This window comes from Myotis lucifugus, unplaced genomic scaffold, assembly GCF_000147115.1.
Source record: "Myotis lucifugus unplaced genomic scaffold, Myoluc2.0 scaffold_128, whole genome shotgun sequence".
In the NCBI taxonomy this organism is placed as follows: Eukaryota; Metazoa; Chordata; class Mammalia; order Chiroptera; family Vespertilionidae; genus Myotis; species Myotis lucifugus.
In genome coordinates this window covers 890,433-907,425 of record NW_005871176.1, presented here as the reverse complement: position 1 = coordinate 907,425, position 16,993 = coordinate 890,433, and the positions used below count along the sequence as shown (strand labels likewise).

General features: G+C 51.6%; 1 protein-coding gene across 1 annotated transcript in view; it reads right to left on the bottom strand.

Annotated features, from left to right (window-relative positions):
- Positions 1-11,410: 11,410 nt before the first annotated feature.
- Positions 11,411-16,993, bottom strand: part of PLA2G2F (phospholipase A2 group IIF) — a 7,651-nt gene continuing 2,068 nt past the window's right edge. The window contains exons 3-5 of the mRNA XM_006094073.3: positions 14,649-14,793; positions 13,620-13,729; positions 11,411-11,619 (exon numbers count right to left, since the gene is read on the bottom strand). Of these exons, the coding sequence (XP_006094135.1) occupies positions 11,411-11,619; positions 13,620-13,729; positions 14,649-14,793 (464 nt within the window). The remainder of the gene's footprint in view (positions 11,620-13,619; positions 13,730-14,648; positions 14,794-16,993) is intronic.

Here is a 16,993-nt window from a genome sequence, read left to right as displayed (position 1 = left end):
TTGGTCTTCATTCACTGAGGATTCTGGGTTCCCAGCACCGTGCTGTCGCCCTGGCGCCCTAAGAAACATTGTGGGCATGGCCCCTGCCCTTACCTGGTAGGTTGGGAGGAGAAAGGCCTGGCTCATGTAATGATGGGAACACACAGAGGGACGTGGTCACTCGGTCACCCAACATTTCTTGAGCTCCTGCTCTGGGCCATGCATAGTGTTAGGCAATAGGAATTCAGAGATTTAAAGAAAACAAACATACAAAATCAGGTCTGGGGAGAACATTAGAAGCCATCGCAGCTATTAGAAGTTCAAGGTCAGATACATCATTGGTATGAAGACAGAAAGGAAAGCCCAAGGCGGGTGGTCTGCCGAGGGCTCCTCGGCTCTGCCTGATTCAGCTCACACGGTCACTGTCACGGTCACGTGGGAAGTTGGTCTGTTCATCCCATTTGCTCTGCCCGCATGTGCTGTAGTAATTGCCGAAGGGAAACTTGAGGTTCATGGCATCAGAGCGGGTCTTCAAGGTCTATGAGCGAAGTGGTTGCAGAAGGGCAGGTGTGGAACCAGGGGGGCCAGGCCCTAGCCAGGCACCTCCCTCCTTGGGGGTTCCTGTCTACAGCAGAGTCCAGCTCAGGACCGAACGTGTCTGGCCATCCGCCACAAAGGAGGCAGAGGGGCCAGGGCGGGGCTCGGCACGGAGGACAGGGGTTCTAGTGAGGGACCCAGGCCGTCCTCTGCTCCTGGGCTCGGCTCCTGATCTGTAAGCAGAGGACATGGGCCTGTGGTGGTATCCAGGCCCGTTCAGTGTCTCTGCCCCGACTCTGGGAGGAGCGAAGTGGGGCCTCCTCCATCTTTGCCCCCCTCCCCAGGCCAAAAACTTGTGTGCTGAATTCTTTACCTCATATCTCACATCCCACATCCAATCTATCTTCAAAATGCATCTGCATCCTGTATTTATAAAATACTTCAGTAAAACATACACATTAAAAAATAAAACAAGAAGGGAAAAATCTAGAATTTGACCACTTCTCACCACCTTCAGGGCTGCAGTCTTGGTCTGAGCCACCATCACCTCGTACCTGAGTTACTACAACTGCCCCTCTCATTCTCTCTGCTCCACCGTCCTCAGCCCAGTGTCTGTCATCCGACCCTGTCCCTCCTCTCCTCACCCCTCCCAGGGCTCCCCATTTCCCTCTGAGTAAGAGCCAACATCCTTCCAATGCCCTGAAGTCCCCCATGATCATTTTCACCACCCCTTGACTCCACCTCCTGTACCCTCCCTGTCTCTCCCTCCACCTGAGCCACCGGCCTCCATGCTACTCCTGAAGGCTCCAGGCACGCTCCCTCCTGAGGACTCTGCCTGTCTGTTCCCTCTGCCTGGAAGGCGCTTCCCACAGGACTCACCCCCTCCTCCTTCGAGTCTTTGCTGGAACCTTCCTAATAAGTCCTATGCTGACCACCCTTCTTAATACTGCTCTCTCCCCACTGTCACTTCCCATCTCTTAGTCCCGCCCTCCCAGTCTTCTCTGCCACCTGATGCACCAAATACATTCACTGACGGCCATTGCTCATTGTCTGTCTACTCACTAGAATATCAGCTCATGAGGGCAAGGACCTTTGTTGCCTTAAAAAGCACTGACGTATGCATTGAATGATATGAGGTCAGGGAGAATGTAGAATGTGAAGGAAGTTCAGGTAGCCCAGAGGGAGAGGAAGAGATGAGGTGGGCATGGCCGGGCCAAGGCGGGCCTGTGGTCTCTCGGAGAAGTCTGGGAGCAGGGTGCCCAATGTTCTGAGCAGCCCACCACTCTCCCCCTGTGAGAACTTGGGCAGCTCAACCTCCTTTAGCCCCAGTGTCCTCGTGGGCAACCCCGTGGCTGGTGGGAGGCTGTGCGGCCATCGCAGGGACTCGGTAACGTCCATTCCCTTCGCCACTCGGCACTGTTGTTGGAGGAGCGCCCTGCCTCATAGGGGACCGATGTGGAAGGTGGATGTCTTTTTACAACAGCCTCTGTAAAGTTTGACCGGCCGTGATTCTTGCTGTCGAGCTGAAGCCATCGGTCAGTCCTGGAGGTGGAGCGGTCGTCACACCCTCTGCCAAGGGCCTGCTGGAGGCTGTGCCCCACAGGGAGATGTCACTGCTTTAGGATGACTGTGCGCTGAGTGTTGGTCAGCTATGGCTGGTGGAGCCGCTGTCCCCCATTCCCACTCCTGGGGTGTCTGTGGAACTGTGAAGGGCATGGGGACCAGCAGGTGTGGGGACTGTGGTCTATGGCAGCGTGGGTGTGGCTGCAGGCCCTAGCGGGGGCGGCGGGCTGGGGGTGGCAGGGACTGAGGTGACTGGGTTTCTGGGACAGTGCGTGAATGGCTGACGGCTTGTGGGATGGGCCAGGCATTACTGAGCTCACTAAGGAGCAGAGTCACATCCAGATGTGAGAACAAAGAGAATGGATGGAGTGTGGCCCCAGGTGCTGAGAGGGGAGAAGGGGAATCCAGACTGTCCCCAAAGCCTTGTCACTGGACTGAGCAGCCTCCAGGTACTGAGCACTGACCTTGTCCAGGCCCAGGGCTCCCTTCATCCACAGAAGACCCGACCCATCTTCAGGCAGATGCTGTTAACATCCCAGGGCACTGAGGCTCAAGGCCACACAGCTGGCATGTGGCAGAGCGGGGGACCTGAGCCCCACACTGATGCTCCCGCCCTGGGATTCTCCTCCACGGGCTTGTCCCAGACGGAATCCAGTCTTGGAGAGAGGAGGGTGAGGCAGTGTAACCCAGGAGGCTGCTCCAAGGGCTTAAACATGCCCTGGTTCTGGCCAAGCCACTGAATTGTGCGGCTTCGTTCATCCATGCATACATCTACTGCACAAATGTCCAGTGTGCTGACACTGGGCTGGGCACCATAGATTGGGTGGGAGTAGGAGAGGTCTCCTCCGCCTGCCGCTCACAGCCCAGGTGGAGACAGACAGGTAAACAGGAAATAACAGGACTGGGAGGAGTCCGGGGAGGATGCAGGCACACCTGGAGCCATCCATCCAGACCTGCTGGTCCGCAAAGGATTCTGGTCCTGGGAAGATTAAGTGGGAGTCAGCCAGGCAAGGCAGAGAGGAGGGGAGCGTGCTCCGGGCAGAGGGAACAGCCTGAGCAAAGGCCAGGAGGGAGCGAGGGAGAGAGGTGGAGAGGCGCCCAGGCCTCGGGGAAGGAGGCTTGGGTGAGAGAGACTGCACAAGCCCCTCCTCTTTCCGAGCCTCAGGTTCCTCGTGATGATGAAAACCCTGTGAGGCTCTTTCTCATTCATTGTCCTTGACCATCAGCCAGATCCTGGGATCCGTGAGCATCCCCCGTTTGCAGATAAAAACAGAGGCTCCTCGAGGGCAGTGGGGCTGGAATGAGACTCTTGTGTTCTGAGTCTAAACCTCGTTTCCCTATGAGAGGGCTGACTGGATGCTCTCCGAGGCTAAGCTCTGGGAGTCAGGGTTCAAAGCCTGCAGGACCTTGAGGTTCTCTGGGCCTCAGTTTCCTCCTTTTATTAACAAAGCTATTCATAGCTCCGCCTCATAGGATTGCTAAGAGGGTTAAAGGAGCTGCCACACACAAAGCCTGAGCATGGTGCTCAGCATACAGTAAGCTCAGTAAATCCCACCCTGCTTCCTGGGCCCTACATCTGAGACCCGGGCCGCCTGCCCTGGCTGAGCGTGGGTGTTCCAGCAGGCGGCCGTGGCAGGGCCATGTGCCTGTGCCTTTGTACTGTACACCCTGCCGCCGATGCCCAGCTTTGGCTGTTGTCACAGTTGGTGGTGTCAGCTGGGGAAGCTGACAGCACAGCCGTGCCAGCCTGGGAGGTGGGAGTGGGGCTGGGGGGAGGGAAGGGCTGTCAGTCTGCATTAATGGTCAGTCCTGAGCGTGAGGAGTGAGGGCTCCCAGCCCAGCCGAGACCAGGGCTGGGCAGGCTCCAGGTGCCTGGCTGTGGGTTTGGGACAATAAGTGTCCACAGAACCTTCCTCTTCTTTCCCCCCCCTCTTCCCCTCACACCCCGATTTTCTTGTTAAATCACAGCTTGGCTTCTGCCAGGCTCCCGTTTGGAGAGAATGTCCCCATGAAAGTTCCATCAGCTCCTCCGTCCTTCCACCTATGGCTGTGGGCCAGTCGGGCCCTGGGACCTTTGGTCCAACACGCCCGTGGCCGGCGCTGACCCTTTCCGTTCTCCAAGCCAGGCCCTGTGCTAGGGGCTGCTCTCACCCGTGGCTGCAAATCCATGACGTGCTCTTCATCATCATCCACAGTTTACAGAAGAGGGAAACTGAGACTGGGGTGTGTGTAAAGTGACGTGCCCAGGACCACGTGGCCCTTAAGTGGCACAGCCAGGGGTGCACCCGTCTGTTCTTCATGAGGAGGTGTTAGTGGCAACAATATGATGGTGGAGGTTGGAAGTGCTCCTCCTCTCCTGTGCTCTGCCAGGCTTTGCTGGTCTGGAGCAGGGTCTCCCTCCAGAAGCAGCAGGGCAGAGGATGGAGCACCCCGCTGTGGTGACCGATCATTACCACTAGGTGCCACCCAAGTTCTAGAGAAGTGTTGGCAGCCCTCCCTGGAGGGCTGGAGAGGAGGAGCAGTGGTTCCCAGCGAGTGGAGAAGTGGTGGAGGTCTGGGCTGAGATGGTGTGGCAGCAAAACAGAGCTGGACAGAAGTTAAAGCGGTAAACACAGATTTTATTCAAGAATGATTGCAATGGGGGAAAAGAGACCTCAGTGGGGCTCAACTCTGAAAAGCAGAAAGAAAAGTGGGTACCTATAGCTAATGAGCAAGGTCAGGGTCGGTGGGTAGAAAATGACTGAGAGGGTAGGGGAGTTCTTGCTAAACTGGCCTAGCAGGATTCTTGGGCCAGGATGGTCAGACAGCACCCGGAGGATGTGGAGGCTGGAGGGCGAGGAATTTGATCAGATACTGAGGGTGGGTGGGGAGTCTCCACTAAACTGACGTAGCAGGGTGGTTGCTAACACCGGGCGGATGGACACCGGAACCCAAAGGTCGAGGCCTGGTAGAGAAGACATCCCAGAGGGCCCGGCTAACGTGGGGTCAGGGAGAGCCTGTCAGTCCCTCTTCTGAACAGTCCGTTTCTGCTGGGCACTTTGTTCACTCGTGATCATGGGGCCACCTGCCGAGATGTGGTCGCAGAGGGTATTCGCTGGGTGGTGTGACCCACCACCATTTAAATGAGGGGACTTTCTGTAGAAACAGAAGAAAAACAAAGGTAGTGGTTGGAACCAACAAAACCCAGTTTCTGAGTCCAGAGGGCAGCCCACCGAGCTTTCTAGAAGCATCTTGGCTTGAAGCATCTTTGCGGATGAAGTGAGGCCGGCAGTGGTGCTCCAAGTGGTTTGTCGTTTGAATGTCTTTGATGATGGTACAGTCCTAAGTGTCAAAGTCAGGGCATGGAGCACCCAGCTTCAATCGTCCCAGTGAGGATCTGGGCAGTCGGGTTTTACTTCTCTGTGATTCCAAGTCAGGAAGAGGGGAGGAAAACTGGAAATGTTCTTTTTATGGAGAGTTGTAACCAGATCTTGAAGGAAACCAGAAGAATTGACAAAGGTACAAAATGGCAGGATCCAGGGCACACTCCTGCCTGTACAGGTGGATAACAAGCTAGAATGGAAAATGTAGTTTAACCCAGAGGCAAATAACTAGCTCAAGGACAATGAACATGACTATAATTTAATAGCCCATGAGGTTGTGCTGTGTATCTCTACAGTAATCCCTCCCTCTTTAAAAAAAAATTTTTTTTATTGATTTCAGAGAGGAAGGTAGAGGGAGAGAAAGACGGAAGCATCAATGATGAGAGAGAATCATTGATTAGCTGCCTCCTGCACGCCCCCTACTGGGGATCGAGCCCGAAACCCGGGCATGTGCCCTTGATCAGAATCAAACCCGGGACCCTTCAATTGGCAGGCCAACACTCTACTGAGCCAAATTAGCTAGGGAATCCCTCCCTTTTTTTTTTTTATTAGTGTTTACAAAATAAGTCTGATCTCTTTAGATTATTCACAGAAGGGCGGCAAGAATGGTAATTGGCCACGTAGGCCTTTTTGAGTTTGTGTTGCTGAAACCTTTCATGACGAATCTGACTAGACTTTTAAAAGCCTCACAAGGCTAGGAAGTGAAGCCAGGGACTCACCACCAGATTTTTCTTGCAGTCCCTATAGCTATGGGTGAAGTCCTCTCCTCTCGAGGCCTCCAAGACATCCTGTCTCCTGGGTCTGCCAGGGATTGGCTTCCTTACTCATCTTTACAGGTAACAGGCTGGTTTTTCCTAGAGGGTTTTGCAAGCATTGGCTCCCTACAGTCATCTCCAGTTCTTTAAATCATAGCCTCTGCACACATCATTCTCAAGTAAGATATTCCAGTCAAACCTTGGTAATGGAACCAATGTCTCCAATTATGTTCTGTTATAAGGAAGCAGATTCTTATTGCACTTATGTGAATATTTCTGTTGTCATGGAAATAAGAACACTCAATACGGGTTTCCAAATTCTGGAGGGGTCATTCAGGGAGAAAAGATGTTTCATTTATGCTTATGGAAGTATACTCTACTAAATGGTCCTGAGTTAAAGGTAACTTAATATAAGAGGGAAAGGAGTTCCTTAAATCCAAAAAAATAAAACATTAAATAAAGAAGCAGAAATGTTCCAAACAAAACTGCAGTCATCCGTCATTGGTTAACGCAATCCCACGTAATTCATTCGTGTTGGTTTGATCTTGGGTTAGCAGCTTTATGAACCCGTCAGCTTCTCTGCTAGTCCTGACATCCTTACCCAGTCCACTGGTATGTTCTCCAAGTTGGCCAATGTCATCAGAAGCTTGTTCCTCAGAGTACCTGTTATAGTCCTTTCCTTGGGTTTCAGAAATAGTCCTTTCGGATGAAGACTAAGTATTTTGGCTACCAGCTGATTGCAAGGGCTTTCAGGAAAGCATTAGAGAAAAAACAATAACTATATGTAAATGACAAAAGGCTTAAGCTGGCCATGCTTAAAGATCTGATGAGGATGTATTGTACTCCAATCGACAAGGAAATGTGGTTGTCTCTGTAAAATGCAACATATTCAGATAATAACTGGAATCATGACTGATGACATTGTACCAGGACATATGGACAGCAAGGTCATTGACAAATTTACATGAACTTCATACATTTTTTTAATCCTCAGCCAAGGATTTGTTTATTAATTTTTTTAGAGTGAGCGGAAAAGAAAAAGGGAAAGTGAGCGAGTGAGAGAAACATTGATGAGAAAGAGAAACATCTATCTGTACGCACCCTCACCTGGGATTGAACCACAACCTAGGTATGTGCCCTGACTGGGAATGGAACCCACAACTGTTTTTGGTGCATGGGACGGCACTCAACCAACTGAGCCACCAACCAGGGCTGAACTTCATACGTTTTTAAAAATATTTATACTACTTTAAATATTTACCCATACAAACATAACTTAGAAAAAGCTAAAGCATCTCTTATTTGATGCCTGTCACGCAATTTAATTTGTCAAGTAAACCAAATTATTTTTAGCATCTCTCTTTTCACAAGGTGGAAGAACAAATCCTTTGAGATTTTCCAGGCCCTCTGAAAGGGCCAGTTTGAGATCAAGATTTCATTTAGGACTTGATTTGGGAAAAGCAAAATTGTCAAAAATATAAAAACAAACAAACAAACAAAAAGAACCCTTTGCTCTTTTAAAAGTGAGACATCTGGGCTCTTAAAAATACCAGTTCCAATAAAACACAAAATCTTTGTTTCCTGTGCAGTTTACTCAAGAGGTAAAGAAAAATCTTTTACAATCTCTTATAAAGGGCAGACCAATGATCTAAGAAAACTTGGCTGTTTTCACTGAGAAAACCAAATTCTAGTTTTGCATTCATATATTGGTGTGCTCATTTTTAAAAACCTTATAAATAAATCAGTTCGATCTTACCCAGCTTGACTGCCTATAAAATTCCTTCTCCACAAACCCTTTACAACTTTCTATATCCACTCAAAAATTGTTTTGTCCTACATTTTTTCTCTTTCTCATTCTGTAACAATTTTTAAACACCCTCTGAACAACGGCTTTAAAACAAATCACTCTCCTTTTTTAAAAAACGAAAATGTATCCTACATTCTTGCATATTTTGCATACAGTTTTTTCTTCATCCTTATTATTCTTAGTAGTTTTGTTTAAATATATTAATTAGAATTCTTAACCCTGAGTAACCTTAATTTCCAGTGGATACAAGGAAATAGACCATTGTTAACTGGCTTCCACATAGCAACATTCTACAGTAAATTAGCAAATTTTATAAATATACCATCTCACAATTTTCTCTAATATAACTTTTTATGTTTATCAAGAGACCCAAATATATTTCTCTATCCCATATAAAAAAAAGCCAAAAGTATATAAGCTTAAACTTATGCTTGGCAATTCATATTCAGTAGTTTAACTTACTTAGAAATGATCTATATATTTAATGTATGCTGATCCCTTAATTTCATTTTACATAACTCTGAGGTTACAAGTTACTAAAAAGATTTTGGAAACTGTTCTTAGGCGGACATCTTACAACATTAAACAAAGCTAGCCTCATCTCAGGTTATTCCCCTGCTAACTGTTTTTACAGCCCATGCATGTTAGGCAAGTATCATAAAAGCCAAATCCTAAAAAACTTAAAGTCATGGCTTTCTTGGTTTACTGTGGTGTTTGGTCTACATGAAGTAGTAGAATCAAAGAATTCATTCTTGCTGCATCTGTACTTGTGCACTTGTTCTTACACTGAATTTATATTTTTAATTGTAGATATGATGTTACCCTATTTAACTAGTAAACCTGAGTAGAATAAAGTGTATGCTCATATTATACTTTACTGCTGATAACTCCGAAGACATGGCTGTTTTTGTTAAACCAGTGATATTAAACTGGTCTTCTTTATCAAAGATTTGCTCAAATCTTTGAACACGGGCTTAAAAATATTTGGGTTAGTTTCTATATTTTTGAGTATTTTAGGAATACTGAATGTATGTAAATGCTTGTTTATCTCAAAGTCATTTTGAATGGGAGCTTTATAAATGAATTTGGTAATACCATCTTGAGTAGGAAAATATTACACATACACTACATACTCACATACACACATACTGATGATACAAATAGAGATCTTAATAGGTTTCATTCTAAAAATTTAGCCATGATTAAGTAAAACATAGTGATACAGAGTCATTGGTTTAAATAAAATAGATCACATCTTTGTTTGCTCCATTTTATATTACTTATCCAAATTATGTTTTTGGCGGATGAAACAAATTGAGGTTACTTATTCAACATGAGGGCTAATGCTTTGTACCAATATTTGTGGAAAGGACTTTTAAGGCTTTTCACGTGTCCTAATATGTAATCTTACAAAGGCTGTGGACTGCATTTTAGGCCAGAGACTCAGGGGACATCCAGCAGTCATCTGGATGTCCCCAAGGCCTGTCTGAATGAACAAAATATCCAGTCTGTTTCCAATGAGCCTTTTTCCTTTTTAGCTTTAGGAGTTGTTTGACTGTAGGAAGTTGAGGGGCTAGCGTGGGCAGGGAAAGGGGATGGCGGGGTGGGCAGAGGGGTGAGAAGGTAGAGATTTAAAGGAGGTCCTATGAATAGATTCATGGGTACTGAAGGGAAGACCAAAGGTGGTAAGAGAAGGAGATGGGAAGGAAGAGGCCTTAGAGGAACCAGTTTGTGGAGGCCTCAAGTGTCCCAAAGAAGCCAGCGAAGTTCCAAATTCAGCAGGGGTTTGAGAAGTCGGTTTTCAGTTGACTAGGAAGTTCCTTTGGGAGGAGCAGGATCAAATAGGGAGAACAGAGATGCTTCCCAAAGAGCCAGGGAAAAATGTCCAGCCTAGAGAGTTAGGGAACGCCTCCCTCCTCAAAAGACAGAGTCTGGAAGGATGACTTCCGGCCCAGTAGGTACTTTTCAGACACATCAGCCTGGAATTCTAACCAGCTTCAGGGAGAAACTCGAACCTTAGGAATCAAAGCCTGACCTCACCACACGGCAGCAGGCACTGACTCCCAGCCCTGGCTCAGGAGCTGGACTCACCAATGGACCCTGATCCACCAGACAAAGGCTTCCAAGGTGCACACTTGGGGTCCTGGCTGAGAGGCCTGGGGTCCAATGATGACTCAGATATCACCCGAGTCACGGCACCACGGCCGTGCCGTTAGAAAACCAGATGCTGGGCAGTCGATTCAGTGGTAGAAACAGATTTTATTCAAGACTATTGCAACAGGGGGCAGTATAGCACTGGGCTCCATTCTTGATACAACAATCACAAAGCCACATTTTTCTTAAGTGGGGATTTAGAGGAGCCGGAGGTGGGTTGGGGGATGGAAAATTGCTAAGAGGGTAAGATAATTCTTGCTACACGGACCTAATAGGATTCTTGCTGAGGGCAGGCCAGATCAGACGATGGAGGATGTGGAATCTGGTCAGACATTGAAGGTGGGTGGGGATTCTTGCTAAAATGACAAGGCAGGATTCTTGCTACAGCTAGGTGATGCTGAGATGGACATGGAAACCCAAAGGTTGGTAAGAGGTCTCAGGAGCCTGACTGAAGATTGGCCAAGGAGAACACCTTTGGCAATGGCAGCTCCAATGTAAAGCAAGTGTAGCCCCGTCCACAAACCTTAGCATAAAAGATCTCACTAAGCTGAAAGGACTCGTAAGGAAGGTGAGAACCTCTGGATTGCAGGAGCCCTTTCCTCAAAAAATGTGACCCTCACTCCTCCTCTCCACCTTCAGACTCTTCAACCCAGCTCCATGCCTCTGGTCTAGACATCTGACCCTCACCCCTCTCTCCCCTTCTCCCTACCCTTTCCTCCTCCCCAGGCTGCTCCCTCCCGGCCTCCCTGAATCTTCTGCTCAGCTTCCTGCCTGGGCCTTTGTTTCCCTTTTCACCCAGGGGGGTCCCAGCCCTCAGCCTTTCCTCCCCAGGCCTAAGGTCTTTCCACCCACTGGCCTGGCTGCTGCCTGAGGGGAGGTGCAGGGGGAGAGGCTGAGGGCTGGGCCCTGCCTTCTCCTGTGTTTGTCAGAGACCTGGGGGCCTGGGGCCTCTCTCTCAGGTCTCGTCTCCCACACACAGGAGTGACCCCAACAAGCCACACGTTCCCTGCCAAGTCCAGGACCAACAGCAGGACACGGACACGCCCAGTACTGGGCTGGAGGACCCCGGTGGCCACAGTCAGGGCCCAGGCCTTCCTGAGTCCTCTGGGGACCAGCCTTGCTGGAGGGCTCCAGGGAGAAGGTGGCAGGGTAGCCCGTAGGCTCCAGGTCCACCCCCACCTCTGCCTGCTCCATGTGCCTGGTCCCCAGAGCAGGAACTGCCACCCCTCTTCTCTGTCAGCCCCCAGAGGGCACTAGGGCAGTGCAGGGGGTGGCGTGGAGGCGGGGCTACAGGTCTCCTTCTTGGGCCGCTCATAGATGCTGCAGTTGGGGGTGGTGCCCTGGCAGTAGATGTTGAGGTAGTTGCGATGCTTCTCATTGTACGTCTGCCTCTGGAAGCACAGAGCCACGCTCTTGTCGCACTCGCAGGTCTGCCTGTCGCAGTCCGTCTGGTTGCGATCTCCTATGGGGAGGGGAGTGCATGCACTCTGAGGGTCCAGTGGTCCAGGGCCAGCTGCACCAGCACCCCCGGCAGGCCCACCCCAGGCCTGTGAGCTCCGAAGCGCTGGGCTGGGCAGCCTGCGTTAACAGCCCTCCAGGTGGCTCGTGTGCATGCTAACCTCGGAGAGCCACTCAAGGCCAGCATGTCATTGCATCGTTGGGAAACTGAGGCTCAGAGGGGGATGGGTTTACCTAAGTCACCAACACACCCAAGGCAGAGCTGGGACGAGAACTCCCGTGTCAGGAACTCTCTCCCATCACAGAATTGCAGACACCCACCCTGGAGGGCGTTCGTGCTAAGGATCCAATGAGGAAAACACTTCCTCCCACGGAGCAAATGCCTGATGCATGGTAACCGCTGCTGCTGCTGCTGCTGCTGTTATTAATATTAGCCTCCGGAGATCATTTACCCCAGTAATTCCCAACCTGAGGTGTGCATGCGGACCAGCTGGCAGGCTTGTGAAAACACACTGCCCAGCCCCACCCCTAGAGCTTCGGACTCAGTAGGTCAGGCGGGGCCTGATCATCTGCATTTCTGACAAGTGCCATGGTGATGCCGAAGCCCCAGGTTGGGGAAACACCCTTTGAGAACCACCCACCAGCCACTGGTTTGCAAATATTTCAACCTTTCCATCAACAGAATCCTTTCTCTTAAATGAAACTCTTTGCCGAAGGCTAATACATCAAACAGCTGAAAGAGAAGCCTCTTAAACTGTAATATACATTAAAGAGCCAGCTGGACCACTCAGGGACCCCCACCCCACCCGCCCCCCCCATCACCTCTCACCGCAGCTATTCCCCCTGCCCCAGGAATCCCCAGAAGTTACCATGAAAACCACTGCTTGGGGTTTAAATGGAGGGACACCCCCTCTTTCAAGCCAGCTCCTCGGCCCCATGTTTGAACAGCAGCATAGGAGGCCCACAGAGCCCCGAGTTCCCAAGGGCCCAGGCGTGCCCAGTTCCCTCCCGCCCCCCCAAGCCCCAGACTCTTTCCCAGAGAACAGGAGACGAGTTTCTTTGCAAAGCTGGGGTTGCTGGTAAGCTGTTAGTGAAGGACAAGGAGCAGAGCCCAGTTAAGAAAGGAGACAAAGGGAGCTCAGGCTGCCCACAGCACTGGATCGGGGGCAGCTGCTGCCCCAGGGAGGGGCGCATAGGGGAGGCAGGGCAGGGACACCTGAGCCATTAGCTTGGATACCGCACCCACTGGGGGAAGACCATGGGGAGTCCCGGTAAAGGAGGAAACTCCACCGGGCCTGACTCCAATAGCTTGAAATCTGGAAACTCTGAGGGCCCTGGGATGGCGCCACCTTCTGGTGGGTCCCAGTGACAGAACTGAAAGGGAACCAACCCCCTTCATGTACCCATGGGGGAGACTGAAGCCAGGGAGGGAAGGGCCCTGCCCAGGGCTACAGGGCCAGGAGATGCTGGCAGAACCCGGCTTTAAACCCCCAACCCCCGGCTCCCAGGCCAGTATCATAAAGTCTTGCAATCACCTAAGAGATTCCTGGGTCCCACCCAGACCCACTGAATCAGAATCTACAGAGCTGAGGAATCTCCAGGACCAGAGAAATGGGGACCACGTCAGGCTTGGGGATCAGAACATACCAGGGAGATGTGCCAGAGCCATGGCGAGGGTTGTTAGATTGAACAAACAACAAAACAAGAGGCCTGGTTAATTTGCATTTCAGACAAACAAATACTTTTAGTATAAGTATGTCCCAAATATTGCATGGGACATACTTATGCTAATTCTTAAATTCTATATTAACTCTAATTGGCATTATGCTAATATTAGATTTTTAGTATAAGTGTATCCCATGAAATGTTGACGATATACTTCTGCGTAAACATTTTTCATTGTTTATCTGAACTTCAAATTTAACTGGGCGTCCGGTATTTCATCTGGCAGCCCTGCGCAGGGCCCCAGCACAGGCCGGGGCAGATGTCGGGGGAGGGACTCACTGCAGACAATCGTAGTATTATTCTCGATGCTGTACTCATAATGGTCCACGTAGGTGTGGCAGCCCTGGTCAAAGAGCTTCTGGTAGCAGCAGTCATGGGCATGGCAGCACCTAGGGGCGGGGAGAGGACAACAGGCCCGCATAGCCAGGCTAGGCCCATCTCCTACCAGCAGAGACCCTGCTCATCTGTCCCGTTCCCTCACTGGTCAGACCTTCAGACTGAGGCCCAGAGAGGGGTAGTTACTTCCTGAGGTCACACAGCCAGGCCAAGCAGGCCAGTGCCCCAGGTTCTTGTCCATGATTATGCCTCTTTGTCTGTGCCCAGGGCTCCAGCTTCCCCCCGGGAGCCTTGGCTGCAGCTTCCGGAAGGGCCAGGGGGTCCAGCAACGTGGTCAGGTGGGAGGGAGGGTTAGGGTTATACACTGACTACATGCAGAGGCCATACCTGGCTGTGCATGGTACCCAGGAACAACCAAGGTCTGAAGCCTTGAGTGGGGGGTGGAGGGTGGGGGACAGGAAGCAAATGTGGGGTGGCTGTTCCTCTCCCCTCTGGTGGAGGGAAAACCATTAGTCCCCATGCATTTATTAAGCTCCCGGGGATACCAGACTTGGTGCTGGCTGCTTTTGGGGAGACAGGAGTGGAAGACAAGCCATGGCTTCCAGGACTCCCTGTCGGATGGAGGACGCACACACAGCCCTGACCTTCAGAGCCTGCAATCTGATGGGGGCAGGGGCCACAGGCCTTGCTTTGGTCAAGCACGAGAGTGTGTTTGGGGGAGGTCAAAGGTTCCTTCCTGGCAAGAGTGGGAGTTCAAATGCCTCCAGGCCCGGGACCTTTGAGATGGACAATAGAGTGTGTCCACCATGGTTGGAGAGGACACGGGTCAAAGGTCAGCTCGTCGTCACTAACTCATCAAACAAGCCTCGTCGTTTGGGGAAAGGGCCTCTCCCACCTCTCGAAGACAGAGATCAGTCTGACCTCCTCTGCCCCACCCGGTTCTGACAGCCGCCCTGGCATTCTGGAACCTACCAGTCTACTTCATCCATGGGCAGGCCACGCCCCCCCAGCCCGCAGTAGCAGCCGTAGCCCACGAAGGACAGGATGGCATTTTTCCCTGTGATGGCTTCCACCATGGTCTTCAGGTTGAACAGGCTGCTGTGCGCTGCGGGCAGGACTGCAAGAGAACCAAGGGGTCGCTGTGCACAGCCTGCCCTGTCCGCCTGGCTGTCCTCCCCGCACCCAGGGCCAGGGGAATGGGGGCGGGCGGCAGGCAGAGCGGGAGGAAGGAAGCCATGTACAGAGTATGCATAGCCCACGTCCTTACATTAAGCCCTGTGGCCCTGAGAAAATAGTAATAGTTACCATCATGCCGAAGACTTCTCAGTGCCTGTCAGGCGCTGTCCTAGGCCCTTTCCACACATTAACTCATCGAGTGCTCACTGCAGCCTGGTGAAAGGCTATTGTGGTGGAGCTGCCCATTTTACAGATGAGATCGCTGAGGCCCAGAGCATTTAGTAACTTGCCCAAGAACACATTGAAAAGCGGCAGAGACAGAATTTGGACCCAGGCAGTGAGAACCCAAAGCCCAACTGGTCAGGAAACTGTAAGGGGCTGCGCACATGGACCTGCTCTTCAGGACACTGGGGTTTGATTCTGGGCCCTTCTGGCTTGGCCTGGCTCCTCTGCCCCCAGTGGGGACTCAGCGTCCCAACCACAGTCCTGGGGCTGGTGCATCTCAGGATAAGTCCAGAGACAATTCAGTGCCCTGGCCATTCAATGAAGACGCACACATACACACACACACACACACACACACACACACACACACACACACTCCTTTCCCTTTGTCAGTGTCTCACAGGAAGCAATAGAGCAATGGCCCTTCCTGTACCAGCAAAATCAGCTTCCTGGCACCTGGCAGCCAGCCCACCCCAGTGACAGTCTCTCCTCCCCGCTGCCCTGCCCGCTGGCCTCCTGGCCTGTGCTGCCTCTGCATCTCCTCCTGGCTCACCGCTGAGTCGACATCAGGCACTCACCTGGGTGATGCACCCCACCCCCCAGCACACACACAGGCAGGAGAGCTGCTCTAGCCCCAATTGATGAGCAAACTAAGGCTCAGAACAGTGAAGGTCTCAGAGCCTGGAGTGGCCGAGCCCAGACATGAGTCCAGGTGTGTGTGCCCCAGAGCTGTGATGCCACCACCATGCAGGGCTGCTCCTGCCTGTCTCCCCCTCCCTGGGCTCCTCCAGCTGGGCCCAGGGCTAGGTGCCCAGTTCAGCACCTTGTCGTCACTCTCTACACATTCCCCGCCCTCCTCCACGGCCTGAATAGGAATTGTCCCAGGAGAGGGAGGCACCAAGAATTTCAGAAACTGGAGACTGGATGGAATCCCAAAGGCCGAGACTACTTGCTTCTTGAGACGTGGTTGTCACATCATGAGTGACAGGAAACTCACCGTCTCAACATGCCTTCGTGGGACGAGCACAGACAGACCTGGGCCCATAACCACAGTTCCCTGGGGCTCCATTTCCCATCTGTAAAATGGGCACATTAGTACTGACCTCCTGGGATTCCCCTGGGGTAGTGCCCTGTTTGGAGCCAGCGGGCACCAGACACTCGCTCCCTGCATGCCCCCCTGCCAACTCCTGGGGCTTGTTTGGCCCCTGGGCTGGACATGCCTGCCCCCTCAGAGAGCCGATGTTGGGAATCCTGCCCCACCAGCGTCTCCCTGTCTATTGGCTCTGCGATTTTCGACATTACAGAGAATAAGGAGCAAACAAGAGAGGACATGGGGAAAAGTAGGGAGAAGTGACAGATGACTTGAAGAGGATGGTTTAGAGCCATATAGGTGTCTACACTGGGGCCCGGGACAGGGAGAGAGAGGACCCTGCATCCTGTGGGCCTGAGCCTGTCTCTTGAGCTGCACAGAGATTTGGCAGTGTGACTGTTGACAGGCCGGGGGGAGGAGGTGGCTGGGGGGGGGGGGGGGGGGCGCCGGGGAGGGGAAAATGTCTGGGAAGCTTAGCTCTGCTCTGCTGGCTTTTTGGTGCTGGAGAAAAATGTGTGTGCCAAGCAGCTTGGGAGTCGGATGGACTGGGTTTGCAAACAGGTTTAACACTGTGAGACTGTGAGCAGGTTGCGTAACCTCTTTGACCTCAATTCCTAAATCTGACAACAGCCAATAATGGCATTCCCTTTCGGGGCGCCCTGTGCAGAGCCCCTGAGGTCCTGTGTGAGGTCCTGGCCCCTCACTCCCCAGCCTGAGCCCCGACCTCCTACCCCACCCATCCTCTAGTTGTGCAGGCATTACCCCTTGGGGTGGCTTCATCCCCAGGGCCCATCACACAAAAGGTGGGCACACCCAGACACACACA